The following is a 21,256-nucleotide window of genomic DNA, read 5'->3' as shown; positions in this document are numbered from 1 at the left end:
TTTTCTATTTTAACTTTTAATTCAAAAGTTGGGTTGATAGGTTAATCCCTCCTACCCTGTCTTTGACCTTTAAGGTTGTCAACCAAGTGGGTAGGACAAACTGAATTGGTGGATTTGACATGTCAAACCGTCCAACCAAAAAATATTAACATGTTAATAGACAAGTCCACGTGGTTGTGGTTTTACCATCCTTATTCATTTCATTAGCCTTAATTGCATAAAGAAGTTGTTTTTCTTATAGGTTGAAACTTTTTGTTTGTGACTTGTCACTAAATCAACACCTTTTCAAAGTGGTGTTTAACTTTATACTAACACTTTTTTAGTTGTTGCACCTAGTATCGTGTAAATGATAACATTTTTATTATAGATGTGAAAATAATTAGAACTTGTGAACTAATTCAATTCATCATGAGTTTTGATCGAGTTAAGTTAACTTTTTTTATAATTTTAATATATGTTAATTTTTTATCTGGATCACCAACCCATAAATAAAGGTTACAAAAATAATTTTTATTGTGTTTACATTTAAGTTGGGTTGGACTATTTTTTTTATAACCAACATATTGATAATTTGTATTTTGGTTTGTATTAGGAGTTTAACATTATTTTGTATTACTATTTATATTTGGATTATATTGAAGTTTGTTTATATTTTAATTAAAATTATAGTTTAGTTTGGTTGAGACTAGAAAAAAAATTGTTTTTTTAATTAAGTGAGTCAACTCATTTAATTAACCAATTTGTGGTCGGTTAGGCCAAATTCAATTTTTTTTTACTCGCTAATTAGTTAGTCTGGTTGGTTTGACACACTAAGTAGTCAACTCATGATGGGTCAGGTTGGGCTAGGTTGGGTGGTCCGTTTTGACAACTTTAATTTTTCTCTTGTATATTTAATAAGTGTTAAACATGTCTCTTAATTATTAGTGAAAATTGAATTAGTTTCTCTTCAAAATTTTAGACTAATTTATTTCTCCAATTTTAGAAATGTGTGGATTTAGTTATTTAAACCAAATTTTGTTAAATTTATTTTACATTTCAAATGTGTTTTCTCAATTAACATTGAAGCGAAGATGTGTTAAACGGTCTAAACAACTAAAATGCTATAATGAAACATGTTTGAAATGTCAAATAAACTTAACAAAATTTGATAAAAATTACTAAATTCACGTATTTCTATAGTTGAGAGATTAAATTGGGCCTATGTTTCATAGATAGACTAATTTCAATTTTCACCAATGGTGTATTTGGATGAGACAATTTGAGAAAGTAATTGATTTGTTTGGAGAATTTTAAATTCTTTCAAAGAAAATTATATGTTTGGATGATGAAACTAAAAAGAAATTTAAGATTTAAGATTTAAGAAAGTATTTCAAATAACTAAAATAGTAGAATATGAAATTCACTCAAAAAATAAGAAAATTAAAATTTCTCAAGTTGTGAAATTGCTCACTAGCTAAAAATAAATAAATCTACAAGTCCAAGAAGTCGAGTTAGTCCGGGAGAAGGTCGAGTTGAGCTGACCTAGGCCCAAGGTCGAGTCAGGTTAGGCTGGGTCAAAGGTCAAACTAGGCAGAAGGTTAAGTCAAACCAGTCTAAAACGAATGTTGAGTTGGGCCGAACCAGACTGAAGGTCAGGCAAATCGGCCTGGAGGTTGAGCCAGGTCGGGCGAGTCAAAGGTCAAACTTGATCGAAGTTTGAGTTTGGTCGACCCAAGTTGGACCAAAGGTCGAGTTAGGCGGGTTGGGTCAGGCCAAAGATCGAGTCGGACCGAAGGTCGAGCAAGGTCGACTTAGACTGAAGATTGAGAAGAGCCGACCCAATTCGAAGGTTGAGTCAGGTCTGCTAAGGCTGAAGGTCGAGTTGCGTCGAAGATTGACTTGAACCAAAAGTCAAGATGAGTCATATTGAACTGAAGTTCAAAATTAAGTTAATATAATATTTCTATAACCAAATTTAGGTTTTTACACTATTTTTCTTATATATTGGATAAATTATATTTTTTTATATGGTGTTTCAGTCCGAAGTCTAATAAGATACTTCCAATAAAGTACTAAGGAAAATTATTCTTCGTTTGGCTTTAATGTTTTGATCATAAATTCAATGAGACAACACCTATGGTTAATCATGACATCCGAGATATTATTCGTTTTGGAGTTTCATTATGATTTTGTTTTTAAAAAACATGTATGAGACATGAAAATAAGAGGGATGTGTAAACCATTCATAGTCTTAACTTTAAAATGATATGAGCGTGTACCATGTGGTATTATATATTATTCAATTAATATTTTTGTTTCAACTTTATGTTATTTATTATTTTATATAAGTTGAAACGATTTCTTTGAGTATAAATATATATTTATTTATTTCGCATTAAAACTTTTTTAAAAGCTAAACAATTGTAATAAATACTATCATATTATTGTTCTAAAAAAGTAAAAAGAATATTATGAAATTTCAATGCGTATCCAATTTTGCTAAATTATAAAAAGTAAAGATTTTTTTTTTCATATATTATGATCTATTATACATAGATACGATACGTGTATCGGATACAACACGTATATGATACATCAATACGTTTATTTTAAAAATAATACGATACGATACGTGATAAATACGTAATTATAAATATTGACAAAAAGTGAACATTAATTCTTAAAAACATAATAAATATATGATCGATACTGTGTGAATCCAAAATTAAACTATATGCACTAACATAAAAAATATAAATCAATGTTATCATCAAAGTACCATTACAAGAAAATTTTTAAATAATGATCAATTTTAGTAATTAAAAATAGGTTAGAGACCAATTTTCTAATTGAAGACTAATATAGAGACCAATTATTTTGGTAGTCAAAACCTGATAGCTAATGCTAGTGACCAATTTAGAAACCACTTATTTTGGTAGTCAAAATCTTGGTAGCTAATATTAGTAACTAATTTAAAAACCAATTCACAATAAAAACTATTTTAATTATCAGTTTAGAGACCAATTATAACTTTTTGAAATTATTTTAATTATTTTAGTTGCTAATAATTTTTAATTTTTAAATTAGTATCTAAATTTGTCGTTATATAATGACTAATTAATTTTTGTTATTAAAATTGATTATTATTTAAATTTTTTTTTATAATATACTATAATATTATAAATTAATTTAGATATTTTTCATTTAATAAGTATCGGTAAAATATCCTAAATACATCTTAAATTGAAGTGTGAGAGCATCATAATTATGATTGATCCTTCAATTAAGCCAAGTATAACTGCTATTTTTTGAAATATTTAATCATCGTTATTATTGACATTTCTTTCAATAATAAATATTTTTTTCAATGAAATCTAACGTTACTCATAATAACATAATAATTTAATAATGACATATAATATTCAATCTAATACCGATTCACGAGTTCATTGTTATAAAAGACAAATAATGGGGGATTTCTTTTCGTACAATAGTTTTCGTCATTTTCATGGAAAATAATTATATTTAAGCAGACTCACATGAGCACCAACGTAATCGTTCATAAAATCATAGTCAGAGAGAGAACCATTCCTCATTCGCGCTTTCATTCACCGCTAACATTCATTCCTTTCTTCTTCAGATTCAAACCAGCCAAACCAAACACCAACGAAGAAAATTCGAAATCCACATCTTCGATTCGTTCCGTTATCAGCAAGAGGGGAAAATCTTTTATCAAAAAGGCTTCTGGTTTCCCCCGAAGCTTCATTTGATTTTCCTCTTTCCGAAATTTTCCGTTCCTCTGATTCTGATTCTCCGCAAATGATGGAGTCCTCCATCGATCCAACGGTCAACGAGTCACCGACTTTTTTCCTCCCGAACCGCCGCGATTGAATTGCTCAGATCCAACGGTCAACGGTTCCGCCGGTTGATTGCGAAGAGACAGAAGAGAAAGAAGATGAAGGTGGCAAAGTCTCGCGTGTGGCAGCCACTGAAGAAGAAGAGGAGTTGATATTAGAGAGAGCGAGGGAAGGAGAGGAGAGAGAATAAGGATTGTCGCAGAGAGAGAGGGGAAAAGCGAGAGGAAGAGGAAGAGAGAGATGACGTCACGTTCGGGTCAGGGCAGCAGCGGGAGCAGCAGGACCCGTGTGGGGAAGTATGAGTTGGGTCGGACCCTGGGTGAGGGCAATTTCGCCAAGGTAAAGTTCGCGAGACACGTGGAAACCAGAGAGAACGTCGCCATCAAGATTCTCGACAAGGAGAAAGTTCTCAAGCACAAAATGATTGACCAGGTACCACTAATTTACGATTGATTTTCTTAGTTACGCTTTCTTATTATCATTATTGTTGTTAATAGGGTTTGTTTTGGTTTGTGATCCCTCTATTTATTCTAAATAGTGATGCCGCATTTCATTGTGTGAAAATAAATACGAAACAAATTAAACAAAAATGATAAATTGAATATTTGACAGAGAAGACAAGAATAATAAGAAACATAAAGAATGTTTTAAAATTTGTACGATATAAAGAAAAATAAGACGAGAGATAAAGAAGGAGATAATGATATTTTAATTATTATTATTTTTTTACTTTTAATTTATTATTTCTGTGATTTTTTTTAATGATATGATGTGATTATTTAATAGTGATTAAAATAATAGATTAAAATTAAATAAAAAAATAACAAATGAAAGGAAGTAAATAAATTTATTTTAAATCGATAAAATATTTCACGTAGTTTTGAACCTGCTGACTTTGTATTAGTCAGATAAGACCTTACGGGACTCAGATAAAGCCTGCAATCCACCAACTTTGGGAAGGCAGATACATATCAGAAAAAAAAAATGTTAATTTATTAGACTTATCTGACCTGTGTAGAGTGTAGGCTTTGCTGACGAGTGTGAAATGAGTTGGACTCCACATAGTTGCCCAGAGGAAGGATTAAAAATACAAAAATTATAAGGATAAATGCATGGAGATAAGATTGACTACTAGTATTTTTAATGCATACTCAGAAAAAATGGATATTTTAATTATGTACCCACTAACGGGATATACCCTACCCAACTTATGTTGCTATTTGTAACTAGTAATTTTTGTTTAAATATTTATTGACTTAAAAGTTTTTACAAAAAGTGTTAACAGAAGAAATAATTTTTTATTATTTAATTTTATAGATTTTTGTTTTTTATTTGAATGTTGAAAACTAACATCATTTTTGAAGAACTTACATTGTATGGACAAGTAATTTAATTCTTCTAGAAAGATTACATTTATTTGTAATAATATTTTATTTTATTATTAAAAGTAATTTTTGAATATTTTAATCTTTCTTTTCTTACAAGAATTCAGAATATTTATAAATTATTCGCCAATAACCCACTTATGACATTGATCTCCTTACCAACCCCTACCGAGATGCTCCCAGCTTTGGTGAGTACTCTCGAAGGTGCGTGACTAAGGTTACATGGTTAAATGATTTTTTTTTTTCAATTTTAAAAGTTTAAGTTTTGAATTTTTTAAATTTATTGTCCATCTTTTTATATTTTTCAGAATTAATTATGAGTCATTAAAAATAATCGAGAGATTTAAGTAAACAAAATTTGAAATTTTTTGAAGTTCTTATATAAAATAATCGAGATATTTAAAATGTCTATTTTTGAAATTCTTATAATACAAATTTTATTTAAAATCGAATTTTAAATTTTATACTATATTAACCTACTCTAATAAAGAGATTTTGTAATAAACATATATCAAAGTTTTCAACCGTTTTACACATTTTCTTAATCCTTATTATATTACTGTGGATGAGGTCGTTTGACATAATATGAGATCATTTATGGGTTTCTGTTAGTTTTTTTGTTCGGGAGTTTCCGTCGGTTTGTTTTCTGTTGTTGGTTTCTCTCGTTTAGAACGTGGAAATCAATTCAGCATATTTATTAAAGGAAATTTTGTCGTCTTCTGAGAGGGTAAGAGTTTTTAATTTGTTGGGTGTTTGGATTCTGTTGTCGTTGACGTGTATGAAGAAAACAGAACAAAACATGCAGTAAACTAAATGAACGTGAAACTTGTTTATTTATTATTTTTAAAAAGTAGAATTTGCTTTTCTATAAATAATTTGGATAATTAAATAAAATTAGCATGATTTAAATTAATTATACACATTATACGCATACTATTTATTTTGAAATTGTATTAATAAAAAATAAGCAGGATAGGGAAAGAAACTAGGAAAATACTATCCTATTAACTAGAAGGAAAGTGAAAAAGGGAAAACACAATAAAACTGTCTAATTTGAATAATAAACAGCTTGAAACAATGACAAATTTTGACTTTAGAGTAAGTATTCTTGGGTATTATTTTTATTATTATTTATCATTACTATTTTGTTTTTATATATATTTCTTATTATCATGTATATGTGGGACGGGTGTTAGCAGCACTAGGGATGGAAGATTTTTGAAGGCTAATATGTTAAATTGGAGATAAAGACTAAATTAATTATGAAAAGAACTTAGTGCACTAAGGCATGGTCCTACTTATTGTAGATCTTTGTTCTGGTTTTTTATTTTTTGTGTGTGTGGGTCTTATTTTCATTTTGATACCGTTAATTTTATCTATTTATTTCTATATTTTATTTTCAAATTTAACATAAAGAAAAATCCTTGGAGACAAAGGGGACAGATACTTAGAGAAATACGAGGAGAGAAGATATATAACCTGGTGATTGATTATGCATGTGTTTGACTTTATGATCTAGCTGGTAAAAATAACTTAGTTTCTAACTTACAAGTTAATTGCTAGTTAATAAATTACTAATATATAAACTTTGTAATAATAAGCTTATTTATTAGATTAAAAGTTTTTGGTAGAATTAACTCATAAATTAATTGTTAAATATAAGTGACATAACTATATAAATTTTATTTTATAAATAAAATTTATATTTTTTTAGAAAAAAACATATTGTGATATAATTATAATTTTAGATTTATTATAAAATACTTAAATTTTTATTATCCTTTGTAATGCTTTTATTTCTTATTTTTTATGTTATATATGTTTCTTACTTAGACAAGACCTCTTATTTAAACTATTTCTTCTAATAAGTAGTAATCAAATTTATTTTTTATCTATTCTCATAAATTTATATTTTTATTTCTTAACTTAAACTACTATTTTTTTTTTCAATTTTCATCGTGCAATATTTATATAATATTATGTAAAAAAAATTGATTACTTTTGGAAAATAGATAATGATAGACAAAATAAATTATGAACAATGCAAAAAAAAATACAATATAAAAGATAATAATGTAAAAAAATTAAATAACTTACATCCTAGTTGAATTAGTAAAGCTTATAAATTAGAAACTCTCACCAGTAATGTTAAGAGTTGAAATTTTATTCAAAAAAACTTGTGTTATAATATTACACAAAACAGAGTTAAATCATGACCTCCATAATTGTTACCATAACACTTTAATTTTAATTATTTTAGGACTGTTATCGTTAGACCATAAATTCGTCAGCAAAACTAACAGTTTTGGTTGAGTTTGAAGTCGGAATAAAAACTGTTTTAAGAGTTTTGCTTTCATTCTCTTGAGCTAGTTCTTCAGTGGCCAAAGAATCTCTTTCGAGTTTAGTTACACTCTTAGAGTTCAGTTTCTGACGTAGATAGTTTGATCAGTAGCCAAACATCGAGATTACAGAATCCTCACCTCAATCTAAAAGACGGTTTTGTAGAGGTATCTTTGAGCCAAAATAGGTAGCTTGACCATAATAGGTCCTGGTGTGAACTGTTGGAATTTTCCGGGGAGATTTACATTTACCACTTTTCACTGATATGCAGATAAAACGAGAAATATCGACGATGAAACTTGTTAGACACCCAAATGTCATACGTATGTACGAGGTTAGAATGCAGTAGACGATTCCTTCCAGTTACTTTAAATTTTGTATCATTTATTTCTGTTTTCATATTTTCCCTGTCTTTCCTAACTTCATTATAAATGACTAATCGTCGCGTAGGTGATGGCTAGCAGAACAAAGATATACATTGTATTGGAATTTGTGACTGGTGGAGAGCTGTTTGATAAAATTGTAAGGCAGTTTTTATCTTTACCGCAAGCTTCTGAAGGCCTGAGTCCTGCGAATTATCTCGTCGGTCTTTATATAACTCTACTATTGTGTTTTTGTTGCTATTAACTTGAGTCAGGCACGCAGCGGGAGGTTGAAAGAAGATGAAGCAAGAAAATATTTTCAACAGCTTATATGTGCTGTGGATTACTGCCATAGCAGAGGTGTTTTTCATAGAGACCTAAAGGTGTGTAACTCTTGCATCCTTTACATTTTTCCTCTGATCCCCTTTTCAAAGAGGGAATGCCACTGCATGCTCAAAAATATGGATTTCTGAATTCAGAGAACATTCAGTGCAGTGCAAGAATTTATATTTACAAGAAAGATGTATGTGTGTGTGAAGAAAGGGGAGAGGGAAGGAGAGAAAAAGAATATAAAATTAACGTGTTCCTTTGTTTTATCTGCTAAAGCCTGAGAATTTGTTGCTGGATGCTAATGGAGTGCTTAAAGTATCAGATTTTGGATTGAGTGCATTGCCTCAACAAGTTCGGGTGAGTAGCACATTGAGTAATTTAAAAAAAAAAAGTGATAATGTAATTACGTGTAACTGGAAACTGATTATCTTAATGATAATAGGAAGATGGGCTACTTCACACAACATGTGGTACGCCAAATTATGTTGCTCCAGAGGTAGATTGGCTTTTGCTGCTTGTTACCATTACATTTTATCTCATAAACTTTTATTTTTTCTTCTTTTATCACTGCTTCCTTATCGTCTAGGTGATTAACAACAAAGGTTATGATGGTGCAAAGGCAGATCTGTGGTCATGTGGTGTTATTCTCTTTGTTTTAATGGCAGGCTATTTGCCCTTTGAAGAAACCAATCTAACGGCTTTATATAAAAAGGTGATTTTGATTACTCCATGTTCGTTTCTTTCTGCTCACCTGACTGAACTCGATTCACATTATTCTGATCTTTCTCGATACAACCTAATTTTTCTCAAAATTTATTATCTTTGTGATTAGAATCTGTAAGAATTGAAGCAGTTTACGAACTAATTACTAGATGAATTGGTACCTTTTATATGAATTAGATAATTAGCTTGATTTATTTAATGTCGTGAAGCTGTCTAGAAAACTCATCATATTGAATTTTGTGAATTAGAATGACCTTACATATTTTCTGTTTCATGACAGTCCTCGTGTGCTTCTTTTTCGTTTATTTTGTTTTTCCTATTTCCCGCGACAGATTTACAAGGCTGAGTTCACGTGTCCTCCATGGTTCTCTTCAAGTGCAAAGAAACTAATCAACAGAATACTTGATCCAAATCCTGCCACTGTATGCCACTGGTGTCTAGCAAATATTCTTATTTTTTTTCCGCCATCTTACCAAATATGTGAAAAAATCTTTATCTGTTTTTTTATTTAATGATACGCAACAGAGGATTACATTATCTGAGGTGGTTGAGAATGATTGGTTCAAGAAGGGATATAAGCCTCCCGTATTTGAACAGCCTAGTGTTAGTCTTGATGATGTAAATTGTATTTTCAGCGAATCTTTGGTAAGTGTTTGGTTTTTTTGTGAAGCCTAATTAATTTTTTTTCACCAAAGCTTGGATTCTAACTTCTATATTGAGTGCGGTACACAGGATTCTCAAAATCTCGTAGTTGAGAGGCGTGAAGAGGAGGGGCATGTGGCACCAGCAACAATGAATGCCTTTGAGCTTATATCTAAATCTCAAGGTCTCAACCTTAGTAGTCTGTTTGAGAAGCAAATGGTATGTGTATCTTCATAACTAAATGATTTGTATACTTTTCTCTTATTACAACTATGCATCACAGAAACCTGTAAAATAAGAATTGTCCTGTGAGGGCAAGGGATCACAACTACTCTTTTCTTTTCTTTTTACTTTCTGTTGCACATGCTATTTGATTATTATCATGGTTAAGGCTAGTTGTATTTTTTGACAACCAGGGACTTGTTAAAAGGGAAACACGATTCACATCCAAATGTTCAGCAGATGAAATAATTTCAGAAATTGAGAAAGCTGCAGGACCCCTGGGTTTTGATGTTAAGAAGAACAACTGTAAGGTAGAAAAATGTATTTAGTTGATAACGTGATATACATATCGAAGCTAATTTTTACTTTCTAGCACTAATAACTTGATATACATATCTGATTGTTTATCTTATTCTGCTGCACCTCAGTTAAAGATTCAAGGGGAAAAGACTGGACGGAAAGGTCATCTATCTGTGGCCACCGAGGTATATGTTTTCAAAGTATTCTTTCATGTTAGTTTATTTGTATTCAGGAGTCGTCACTATTTTTCTAATGCTTTAAGAGCCGGTTTTCAGATCTTAGAGGTAGCCCCTTCGCTATACATGGTTGAGCTGCGTAAGTCTCAAGGAGATACACTGGAATTTCACAAGGTAAGTTTGATGCAAAAAATATGTATGTATTTGTTTATTTACAGGAGTGCAATTAACACTTCTTCATTATTATCACTACTTGACTTGTGGTTACAGATCACCGAGTAAAACAAATTTTCATTTTCATTACCTTTGCTTGGACTAACTTATCTCTTTCTTAGTAGTTCTACAAAAATCTTGCCACTGGGCTGAAAGACATTGTTTGGAAAGCAGAGCCTATCGATGGAGGAAAGGAAGGAGGAAAAGATGGAGGAAAAGATGGTTCGTTTTCTATGAATCTTGATATTTGGAGTTATAGAAATATGTTTTATAGTACTTGTTTTGAGCAATGAACTTGTAATGTAATATCGTTTTGAATTTGTATGAGCAGGTGCTAAACCATCAAAATAAGTGTCATCCAAAATGTGATCTCCGTACGAAGTGCAATGAGTGGTTGTGTTATTAGCTAAGGGTGCTCATTGAGGATTCTGTCATGGACTCTTTTCCTCGTCAGTTAAAATTCCCTTTACTTGAATTGTATACGAGTAACTTTAATTTTTGTGCTGTTACAAACTTTGCATATCCAAAAGGGAAAACTAGTCTAGCTAAACATTCCTAATGTTTGTTTATATGACCGTTTGCTTATGGAAATTAGCTTTTATTTGAACCGTATATTCATGACTTTTTCATTTTTGTGCTGTCACAAATGTAAAAGCCAAATCTAGGCCAACTAAACATTTCTGTCATTTGTTTCCATCTCCAATTCCTTATCATTTTAAAAGGAAATGATCGATTGATCCATCTTTTTAATCGTAAAATAGCCTCTTTATATAAAGTGTTGTTGAGCTTAGAATTGCTTCAATTAAATTATTTCAGTAATTAGTTATTGAATTCGTTTTCTATAGTTGGAAGAATATATGATCATCAACAAGGAGAGTTAAATTGGTGGCAATTCACATTTCGCAAACTTTTCGTCCCAATATCGTGTGTTTATGAAAAGGTTAACAAAAACCTTTTTTTTTTTCTAATGAATTACTAATTTGAAAGAAATAGAAAAAACCCTTTAAAGAAGCTTTAGAAGATAATTACGATTGTGATAAAAATCATTTAGCCATTTAAAAGAATCGTGAACAGTAAGGAAGAAAAATCACACTTCTATTTTATCGGTTCACTAGGAGCTACATTCAATTTTCTATTATCAATTTGCTTTTAGGATTTTACTATTAATAAAATTCTATTAACTTGTACCTTAATTCCTCAATGAGACTCTAACACCTATTAAAGTTGTTTTTTCTATTTGAAAAAAAAAACATTTAGAAGGCCAAGGCCTAATGAAAATTACAAAAAATATGTACCGAAAATGAGATAATAGGCCCACTACAAAAGATACCCTATCACCAATGCCTGAACTAAAAATTACAATTAAAATCTAAAGTGCAATTATGGCCCAAAAAAGAATATTTAGCCCAAAGCTTAGCTCTCCCCAAGAAAAACTAGAATAATCTGTAAATATATATATATATATATATATATATATATATGAAAAGAAAAATGAAAATATATTTTTAATTTATGAAATTTAATGCAAAATTAGAATTTTTTCTTATTTAAAACTTTGATGTATTTTGACCTCAAACTTTAAAAATGAGTAAATATAATCTTTTCAATCTATATATTAAATTTTTTCTTTTTACATATCAAATCCTTTTCATTTTAATGTTTGAATTATTTACATTATATGATGCATGATACGTTCACATTTCAATGTGAATTAAAAAACACATTTTTTACAGGAGTGCATGAAGAAACACCCATGAAAATATAGTAGTAGTGGCATAGGCAAAACAAATGAATACAATAGTCCATCTTTTTAACACGTGACCATATTAGTTATTTTGATTTAGTCCTTAAGAAAGTATTACACATCAAGAGACAATGGGAAAATAGTTTTGAGAAGAAATAGATACGCAAGAGAATTCATACACAAATAAATAAGAAGAAAGATGATTTAGCTTATTACAATGTTCCTAAAGTTCGTGAGGGATGTGTATAATGTTTCAAACAATATATGAAAATCAATAAGATTTTCAGCCATCTCCCATGAAGTGATATCCATTTTCAGCCAATCAAATTCCCAACATATGCATACGTGTCATGCCGTAATGGTACGACATCTCCATAATACCACACCCTTTACCCTATCCCTTCTTCTCTCTCTCTGTATGCCTCACTCTCTGTTTCTCTCTCTTCAATCTCCGTCATGCCCCCAGCCGCCGGAGCCGTCGCGTTACATTCTTCCCTTTGCTCCACCGCTTCTGAGAAACCGTACTCTCCTCTAAGATCAACCGTTCTGCATGTGGCACCGAAACCCAAAAGCCTTCTCCAAAACCACCCACTTTATCCTCCAACCCACGCCAAACTCTCCCTTGAATTCAAAGAGAAAATTCTGTGTCTCGAGGTAATGGGTGTTGATGCTGGCAAAGCACTCTCCCAAAACCCTGATCTTCGCACAGCCACCATGGAATCCATACAGTCCATCATCACCTTCCTTTTCTCCAATGGCATTCTTGAGAAGGACCTGCCCAGAATCTTTGGCATGTGCCCCAAGATTCTCACCTCTGACATCAAAACTGATCTCACCCCAGTTTTTGATTTCATCTTGAATGAACTCAAAGTCCCTGAAAATAGTTTCAGAAGGGTGATCAATAAGTGCCCAAGATTGCTTACATCCAGTGTGAAAGACCAGCTCAGGCCAGCTTTGGTTTACCTAAGGAGACTTGGATTCAAGGATTTGGGGGCCTTGGCTTATCAAGATTCTGTTCTCTTGGTGTCTAGTGTGGAACACACCCTCATCCCTAAACTTAGATTTTTGGAGACTTTGGGACTTTCCAAGGATGAGATCAGGAGTATGGTGTTGAGATGTCCAGCACTGCTCACTTTCAGTATAGAGAATAATTTTCAACCAAAGTATGGCTATTTTGCTGGGGAAATGGGAAGAAAAGTGGAGGAGCTTAAAGAGTTTCCTCAGTACTTTGCTTTTAGTTTGGAAAACAGGATAAAACCTAGACACACTGAGGTTGTGCAGAGTGGGATCACTTTACCTTTGTCAGTGATGCTTAAAAGCACTGATGAAGAATTTGGGGAGTTGTTAAAGCAGGGGGGTGGGTGACTATAGTGGATGCATTCCATTGTGTCTATTTACTTCTGTGAATGCATAGTTTTCCAATGAAGCTGAACTGTTTGATAAATTGTCTATATGCCTTGTATGTTTTCCTTTCTTAGTACAGATTGCTCATGCGAAGTTACTGATATATATACTAGTTAAGTTGCCGTTTCAAATCTCTGGTTGCGTTTTTATTGTATTGAATATATTGATGATAGTGAGAAGCAAAGCTGAATTAAGTTCTAAGTATAGTAATTTCATATTTTATCAATGGAACTTTGGAACTTTATCATCTAGGTTAGCAGTTAGAAAAGCAGTTTCTGCAAGAATAGAATTTAAATAAACTCTCAAAAGATTTAAGATCATCCACAATGAAAATATGACATGATGTAGGTGTTGTAGCTTTCATATTTTCCTGCCAGTAGCCAGTAGGTGTAAGAGTGGAAATTTAAGTGCAGAAATATGCAATTTTATAATTTGACAGGATCTAGACAAAGCAAGAAATCTATGAAGTAGGGAAAAAGGCTAAGGAAATGTGTGCACTAAGGATAAGATTATCTAGCCCAAAGAGTTCAAATGCAAATGGATTGCAGTTGATAAGATCTGAATGGAATAAGATTCCAAAATAATTAAAAAGTGCTTATTTCTTGATTTCATGATACTGGGAACAAAAGGTGAAAAGGTAGTAATTTCATATTTATCAATGGAACTTCAAAGGACATGTTTGGATTAATTTGCAAATTGGAATTAAAGTTGTAACTATGCAAAAGTAATTCCAACTTTTATTTGTACAAAAATTATGTTCAGCCAAATATTGATGTCTATATATTTTAAAGATGATCAAACATGCTACAAATCTAAATTTTTTATCTAAACTGAATTTGAATTGGAACACTCCAAACCAAAAACCAAATATGGTGGAAATTTTATCATCTAGGTCAAAAGTCAGAAAAAAAAAAGAGAAAAATCTCTGCAAGAATGGAATTCAATCAAGAGACCAACGACATAGAAATTACATGTATACATGATGTAGGTGTAAGAGATTACATATTTTCCTGAGAAGCCAATATCTGTAAACATGGAAATTTAGTCGTAGGTAGCAGTTGGAACCAGGCCTTGTTCACTGCTGTAACCTGATACATGATACTGGAAATATTTCAATTTTACAATTTGACCATGTGTAGACACACCAAGAAATCTCTGCCGTAGGAGAAGGGGCTAAAGGAATCTAAGAGCATGGGATGATAACTGATAAGCTTATCCAGCAGAAAGAGCTGAAAAGGTTGATGGGCTGCTGTTGATGAGATCTGAATGGAACAAGGTTCCAAAAGAATAACAAAAGCTAAGTTCTTGGTTTCATGTCATCATATACAAATCAAGTACTGAAACCAACCAAATAACTTCCTGTTAACTACTTCCAAAATAATACCTACAAAAGCGTCAAACAACTTATGATACAAGCACAAAACAGTAGATCCATGATCCATCAGTCAACAGTTTGTACAAATGGACATGCTGCTTTCAAATTTCATGTACATCTTGTGTATATGCTGCATGGACATGATCACTTCAGTCATTCAAAATGTTCATCTCGATGTTTTCCCACGACCTTTAAACCAAAACTGAGTTATCAGGAATTGGAGTCACCTGCTGTTTAGAAGGAAACGTCTTCAGATATGAATGCAGTCCATGCATCCTGTTCCAAAGTAGATATGAACTTAATTTCTGTGTTGATCTTTAGCCTATATTTATTGTCTCTGAAACAAATAGTAGGTTTTATACATATATGACACATATTTCACATACCTGAAGAATGGAGAAAGCCTTCTCTGCTATATACTTTTGTAGGAGTGTTGCTCCTCTTTGCTGCAGTTTGTCAGGGTGGAGGCATAATCTTGCTTTCTGATAGGCCTTCTTCACTTGTGAACTTTCTATTAAGTTCGGAAGAGGAACAGCATACCAGCCACTCTCGGGCCATAAAATCTTTTATTGAAAACATAAAATAATGTCAATTCTCCAGTTGTCTTCATGCTTGGAAAGGGGTATAAAACTACAGAAGATTCAATAAATTTGTCAATATTGAAATATCAACAACAAATAAAACGTTACATGATGAAGTGTTGAAAGGAGTAGCCGAATGTCAGTTTCCTTGCCAGATGACCACAATCTTATATCTCTGTCCAACTTTTCTGTTTCTGTCTGTCCCTTCATAGAAACAACAGAACAATCCATATAAATTTGTGTTCTAAGATAAAAGGAATGGAAGTAAAGGAAAATCCTAGTAATAGTCATAGTCACGTATTTTACAAAGTAGAAAGTTTCAGCTGCTTTAAAATATAAGAAGACAAGTTAATTGTGAGAGGAAGGGAATTGCAGCCTGATTAGCCTGAATAAACTCTTACTCATTTCTAATCACAGATACTTGGTTCCTTTCCTTGCATTTATTTTATTATGGACTCTTTTGATCACAACCTGTAAATAAAATATATTATACAACTTGAGCGAATATTTATCATTTCTTTCTATGACCATGTATTTTTATCAATTCCTGAAATGATTATGTCTGAATGGAATTGATTTCATCAATATTTCAAGTAGTTTTTTATATTTTTCTAATTCAAAATTTCTATCCAAAACTATAGGCAATACGGACAAATCTTAAAACTGAGGTAGTGTCATTACAAGCTTTGTATCATACTCATAAGCAATGCTTTTTCCAATATATCATACTACCTTGGAAGATTGAATGTTTCCCGTTTCATCACTATGGCATTCACCTGCATCAGACGTTCCTGCATTATATCATGCAGGTTTGAATTAGTTTGTTTCAGAGATGATTTTTCTAAAAATACTGAAATCACTCTTTTAAAGATAAGCTGAAGAAAATAAGCACAAAATTTTATTTCCAGTTAAGACAATCACCTTCCACCGCTGTATTTTGTTCACTGCTTTCATTTCTCAAGCTTGATTCTTCATCAGAATTTCGTGACTGAAACTTCTCCTTGGCCCATGCTATTGCTTCATCAATGTCTGCTGTTCCACAACTTTCCTCTCTGAAGTTGGAGTTGACCTCTATGACATAGGAGCTCATCACTTCATCATCGTCCTGGTCTATAACCAGTTCTGGAAGAACATAATCATGAACTGAAGATTTTGCCTCATGTTCATGGCAAAGGCCAGAGACAGCAGAAAACGGGGAACTGAGTTCCCAGTCATCGGCAGATACCTTCATGCTTTGGTATGAATTGGATTCAAGACTAATTGTCTCTGGTGAAGAGACTCTTCGTGAGAATCCGAAATGAGGACTCTTGAAGCTCTCCTTGAACTCATTATCCTGACAATGAACTTCAAATAACTGATTATTGAATGGAAAAAGTGGTCCCCCTTGTTTAATCGGGTGTTCCCCAGGCATCATAGTGGTTGAGTTCCATCTGCATGGCACATTTATTGGCCTGAAACAATCACCCAGAAAGAAACCTCAGACTTCCCATAACAATAACTGTTTCAATCATATTAGTTTTTAGTTTTTCACAATATTAAGGAATGCTACAGTTGTTGCCCCAACTGTAAATAAAAAACTTTGCATAACCTCAGTTTCATAAATCAGTGAAGTTTATTTTCCAGAAAAGATATTTCGTCTACTTTGGAAATCATATTTATTTCAAAGTTTAGCTCCCAAATTTACTGAAAGAAAAATCCTAGCAATACATTTTCTATACTACACTCCTTTTTACTCTTTCAATTCAAAACCGCAAATAGAGGCAATCACAGAGGGCAAAATGGTCAATTCAGAACGTAACAGAAGGACTCTCGAAACAGTTAGTTGGTTGGGATTTCATTTCAGTACCTGAGTTTAGAAGCAAAGGCCGATAATGCCACGTCATCACCGATAGGCGGCCGGAGAGGGCTCAGCTCCTCGGAGCTCAGCGCCGACGACGAATTCGACTTCGATTTAGCCTTCGACTGCGGCCCCGACCGCTCCCGCGACCGCCGGTCATCGTCCGACCCGAATATGTCGCTGTAAAACGCCTCGTTCTTGGCTGGAATCCGGAACACCGGCAGGCTCCGGCCGCCCTTCGACTTTGCCGGAGACGCGAACTCCGGCGGTCGGAAAATCTCCTCGTAGAAGGAATTGGACCTGGAGAACTTGTGCGCGAGGAGGCTCCTGGGCGGGCCTCCGAAGACATCGGCAAAGTCGTCGGGGTCGAGGGTTTCCGCCTCGGCGGTGGCGGCGAAGAAGACGGAGCGGCGCGTGCGGGAGGCGGAGCGGTCCTCCATGGATCGGCGGCGAGGGAGCCCCGGCGTGAGTCCCATTCGCATTCTCCACGACTCGTCCATTTTCCGGCGAGGTTGTTTGACCGGAATATTGACTAGAAGAAACAAAGTGTGGGTTATGCTTATATATAGAGCTGAGGAACATAAAACAAAAGGTAATGAAAAAAATAAAAAGAAAAACAGTTTTTGTGAAAAAAGCCATTGATTGACTTTTACCCTTTTTCTTTGAGCTTTAGTTATTTTCTAGTAATCAAGAAGCTCATCATCTACAGTTACTGCCATTGATTGCGTTGCTCTAATCACAGGTTAAATCTTACAACATTCTTTGAGCTTCCATTGTTAAACCTAGATTTTGCATAGATGGTAGCTAAATAAGTTGTGGAGAGAGTGATTAAGTAGGTTGGGATTAATGAAGATAAAAGCATTGGTCCATAGTGGGTTAAGTAATGGTTAAGAAAGGATGGTATTATTGTGGTGTTGTTTGTTGAATGATAAATTTTTGGTTTGTGTGAATGATTAGTGATAAGTGATGGGAAATGCATAGTGGAATAATGTGCAATAGAGCTAGAGTTGCTTTGATTACCTGGAAAGATGCATAGGCTGGAATTGGAAGTCCCCACAGACATCATCATGCTGCTGCTGGCTATGTTTGATTTTGGTACCTCCTTTTCATTATGCTTTTAATTTTCTTTTTGGGTGGGGGCAAGTGGTTTTGTTCTATGCCAGTGTCCACCCTTTTGCTTGTCCTCATGCAATGTGGGTTTGTAGAGCCATTTTTCAGGATTCAGGAAAAGAATAAGAGGATAAAATTCATTTATGGAATGTACTGTGTGTATGTATGTATCTGGGGATACCGTCACTCTCTAATACTTTGCTTTCATATGAGGGAATTAGATCAAAGTGTCAGAACCATGGAATTACGTGTATGGCTCAAGATAAAGTTGCCAACGGGGCAGGTGAGGGAAGGGATGATTGGTACCTCACAAGGGGACACTGCATCCCTTAAATTCATTTCTCATCACACCCTTTTCTGCCTTACTCTTACTTTAAACTTCCATTTAGAGATCATAATCAATGCACCAACACACAGGCCTAATCATTCTCAGCTCTTTCCCTTCTATATAATATGCAATTTGTCTTTGTGTTTTAATTCATTTGGCTGAAATAACCACAGGGAAACATATATAGATAGTCTTGTGCTGCTGCTATGCTAAGAACAAACAAACAACCAACAAGGTTAAGTATTGATAAAGCTGTACTCAGGAAGAACACCAATTTGTTAATTGTTTTATTATGAAATGAGTTAGCCAATTAATTGGAATTTGGACCACAAAACATGGTTTGCCTCCCATATTATGTGGTGGTCCAAAAGCATAATTCAGAGGTGAAGTGAGTTAACTCTACTGTTTAGTGTGGTAGGTGAAGAGGAACAAGTGTAATTAAAAACTCATGATTTTTGATAATCATGGGTCCATCAGATATTGCTGTTCACTGATAGAGTGCTTTTGTCAATCTGTCCTGCAGTGCGTTCCATTCATAAGAAGCTATCAGGTGCTGTTTTTCCAGCCTATTCAGCAACACATTCACAGGTTAATAATAATTATAATATATGGGTATTTTGCACGTCAATTTTTTAGATCACTTTATTACACCACTTTTTCAATACTTACAATTAGATTGATTACAAATTAAGGTGACCCCGTGCAAGTATAATAATGTTAAAGGTGATATAACACAAAGTAAGCAATGTGGTGCACCTGTCAATTCGAGCAACACTAATTCTTCCGCAAACCGTGTTTGTTCCCTTCCTCATTGTATTCAGATTTGGAAGAAGTTGTTTCTCTTCATTTTGTAATCATCCCACTTGTTCTATCTTCACAATCTGTTTCACTTTTCCCAGGAAATTCAGCATGCTCAATTCCAATCTCAGGGCACTAAACTCTTCTCTAAACATTGCTCACAAAGCCAAAGCATCTATCACTCAACATGTGGGTTAACTGATGTTAAATTATTTCAACCTAACCATTGAGTTCTCAGTCTTAAATATAAAAAGCTTTTGTTGTTTATAATTGTTAGGTATTATCTGCTTTGAACTTCCAGAGTTTTGTTCTTAAAAGACATATCAAAAAAGAAAAATACATTTAAATTATTTTTGACCTCGATTTTTAAATGATATGTAACTATCGGGTATATCAATCAGACACTAAATCAAAAGCTAACCTCGATAAATGATGTGTAACTATCGGGCATATCAATCAGACACTAAATCAAAAGCTAAGGTAGTTTTCATCTCCACAAACAAAAAAATAAACATAAAGAAAATATTTGTAGTCTATACCAAAATGACCATTGTAGTTCAACAGAATTTATAATGTATATATGTTTATGTTTTGAATTTGAAAAAGACTAGCAAAAGAGTTTAAAAGGTATTGAAGTATTATAATTAGATTTATTGTATGTTGTATTTGTTTGTTGTGTTTGTGTGGGTACTAGCTATGTTATTACATAGTATATCCCTAGCTTAGTCTAAACACTGTAAAAGAGCATGGAAATATACTGACAGAACACTAATGTCTGTATTCTATGAAGACAAGGAAGAAATGCCAGAAGGAATAAAAACAAAGACATGCATGTTTTGTATAAATAGTCTTTTCACAAAACACACCTTTCATCTCCACCTATTTTTCAATGCAACTGATCTTATGAATGTGCATATATCTTTGAAAAATTATATCTTCAAAAGTGGACACGTGTTGATAACAAGTAAAATATCATTTTTTTTAATATAAGTGCGTGGCAATAGATTATGACAATAGAGAGAAAATATCATAATAACTTTCTCCAGTTAACAAATTATAATTGTAAAATGTTTTGGGTGTATAAATTAATTAAAAATGAAAAGTACTAAAATGCAAGGTTATATTTACTAGGCTAGGTCCACTTCACCAACAATTTCAAGAGTATATCTTTAATTCCATGTATGAGAAACTAAGTTACAGATACAAGGAAAACCTAAGAGAGGAAAACTATAAAATCAAAAATTATTTGTAAGTTTTAATACCAAATCATGAGAAAATAATGGTATAGTTTACTCTGAGGATAAGAAGAGAGTAAGACGGTGAGAGAGATGTGATATAATTTTTTTTTATTTAAAATATATGATTAATGAAAGAGGGAAATATATAGAAAGAAAACAAAAAAGGAAAAAGACATGTAATAAAAATAATTGTATAAAATTATTATTGAAAAATTATGGTATATAATAGTTGTGTGTATACTTATTTTTTTCTTTTAGGAGAAGATTTTATGTACAAATATTTGTGTGTAATATATTTTAAGGTTTATTAAA

At 32.7% G+C, this 21,256-nt stretch overlaps 3 protein-coding genes across 9 annotated transcripts; 2 read left to right on the top strand and 1 right to left on the bottom strand.

Moving 5' to 3' along the window:
• Positions 1-3,507: 3,507 nt before the first annotated feature.
• LOC114163317 (CBL-interacting serine/threonine-protein kinase 23) lies at positions 3,508-11,225 on the top strand. Of its 3 annotated transcripts, XM_028047556.1 has the most exons (15): positions 3,517-4,268; positions 7,833-7,895; positions 8,012-8,083; positions 8,199-8,306; positions 8,530-8,610; positions 8,696-8,749; positions 8,840-8,965; positions 9,309-9,398; positions 9,502-9,621; positions 9,709-9,837; positions 10,035-10,151; positions 10,269-10,325; positions 10,416-10,490; positions 10,655-10,751; positions 10,861-11,225. In XM_028047556.1, exons 1-15 carry the CDS (start codon positions 4,077-4,079, stop codon positions 10,878-10,880), a joined length of 1,401 nt encoding a protein of 466 aa, XP_027903357.1. In that variant the 5' UTR covers positions 3,517-4,076; the 3' UTR covers positions 10,881-11,225. The 3 variants fall into 3 exon arrangements, with proteins under 3 accessions (XP_027903359.1, XP_027903358.1, XP_027903357.1); XM_028047558.1 differs by lacking the exon at positions 10,861-11,225 and having other exon boundaries at positions 3,508-4,268; positions 10,652-10,726; XM_028047557.1 differs by lacking the exon at positions 7,833-7,895 and having other exon boundaries at positions 3,515-4,268.
• A 1,309-nt stretch (positions 11,226-12,534) lies between these two features.
• On the top strand, positions 12,535-13,810 carry LOC114163318 (transcription termination factor MTEF1, chloroplastic). The gene has a single exon (XM_028047559.1). It carries the CDS (start codon positions 12,730-12,732, stop codon positions 13,636-13,638), a length of 909 nt encoding a protein of 302 aa, XP_027903360.1. The 5' UTR covers positions 12,535-12,729; the 3' UTR covers positions 13,639-13,810.
• A 777-nt stretch (positions 13,811-14,587) lies between these two features.
• LOC114163316 lies at positions 14,588-19,434 on the bottom strand. Of its 5 annotated transcripts, XM_028047550.1 has the most exons (8): positions 18,491-19,312; positions 17,480-18,002; positions 16,555-17,084; positions 16,366-16,424; positions 15,742-15,837; positions 15,439-15,615; positions 15,280-15,328; positions 14,588-15,182 (listed from the first exon to the last, which is right to left on the bottom strand). In XM_028047550.1, exons 1-7 carry the CDS (start codon positions 18,537-18,539, stop codon positions 15,287-15,289), a joined length of 1,476 nt encoding a protein of 491 aa, XP_027903351.1. In that variant the 5' UTR covers positions 18,540-19,312; the 3' UTR covers positions 14,588-15,182; positions 15,280-15,286. The 5 variants fall into 5 exon arrangements, with proteins under 5 accessions (XP_027903351.1, XP_027903352.1, XP_027903353.1 ...); XM_028047551.1 differs by having other exon boundaries at positions 14,588-15,282; positions 18,491-19,434; XM_028047552.1 differs by having other exon boundaries at positions 14,588-15,328; positions 15,742-15,831; positions 18,491-19,434.
• Between the last annotated feature and the right edge of the window lie 1,822 nt (positions 19,435-21,256).

Source organism: Vigna unguiculata, chromosome 9 (assembly GCF_004118075.2).
Source record: "Vigna unguiculata cultivar IT97K-499-35 chromosome 9, ASM411807v1, whole genome shotgun sequence".
NCBI lineage: Eukaryota > Viridiplantae > Streptophyta > Magnoliopsida > Fabales > Fabaceae > Vigna > Vigna unguiculata.
Note: the sequence above shows the minus strand (reverse complement) of the source record. Positions and strands in the feature narration are given on the sequence as shown.

Excerpts from the sequence above, each read along its gene's own strand:
- LOC114163317 (XM_028047556.1), top strand. The coding sequence starts at position 4,077 with ATGACGTCACGTTCGGGTCAGGGCAGCAGCGGGAGCAGCAGGACCCGT. Across the intron at positions 7,896-8,011 it reads ATGTCATACGTATGTACGAG|GTGATGGCTAGCAGAACAAA; the intron begins GTTAGAATGCAG and ends ATCGTCGCGTAG. Across the intron at positions 9,622-9,708 it reads GTATTTTCAGCGAATCTTTG|GATTCTCAAAATCTCGTAGT; the intron begins GTAAGTGTTTGG and ends TGCGGTACACAG.
- LOC114163318 (XM_028047559.1), top strand. The coding sequence starts at position 12,730 with ATGCCCCCAGCCGCCGGAGCCGTCGCGTTACATTCTTCCCTTTGCTCC.
- LOC114163316 (XM_028047550.1), bottom strand. The coding sequence starts at position 18,539 with ATGATGATGTCTGTGGGGACTTCCAATTCCAGCCTATGCATCTTTCCA. Across the intron at positions 16,425-16,554 it reads ACAAAATACAGCGGTGGAAG|GAACGTCTGATGCAGGTGAA; the intron begins GTGATTGTCTTA and ends GATATAATGCAG. Across the intron at positions 15,329-15,438 it reads AGGCTTTCTCCATTCTTCAG|GATGCATGGACTGCATTCAT; the intron begins GTATGTGAAATA and ends ACTTTGGAACAG.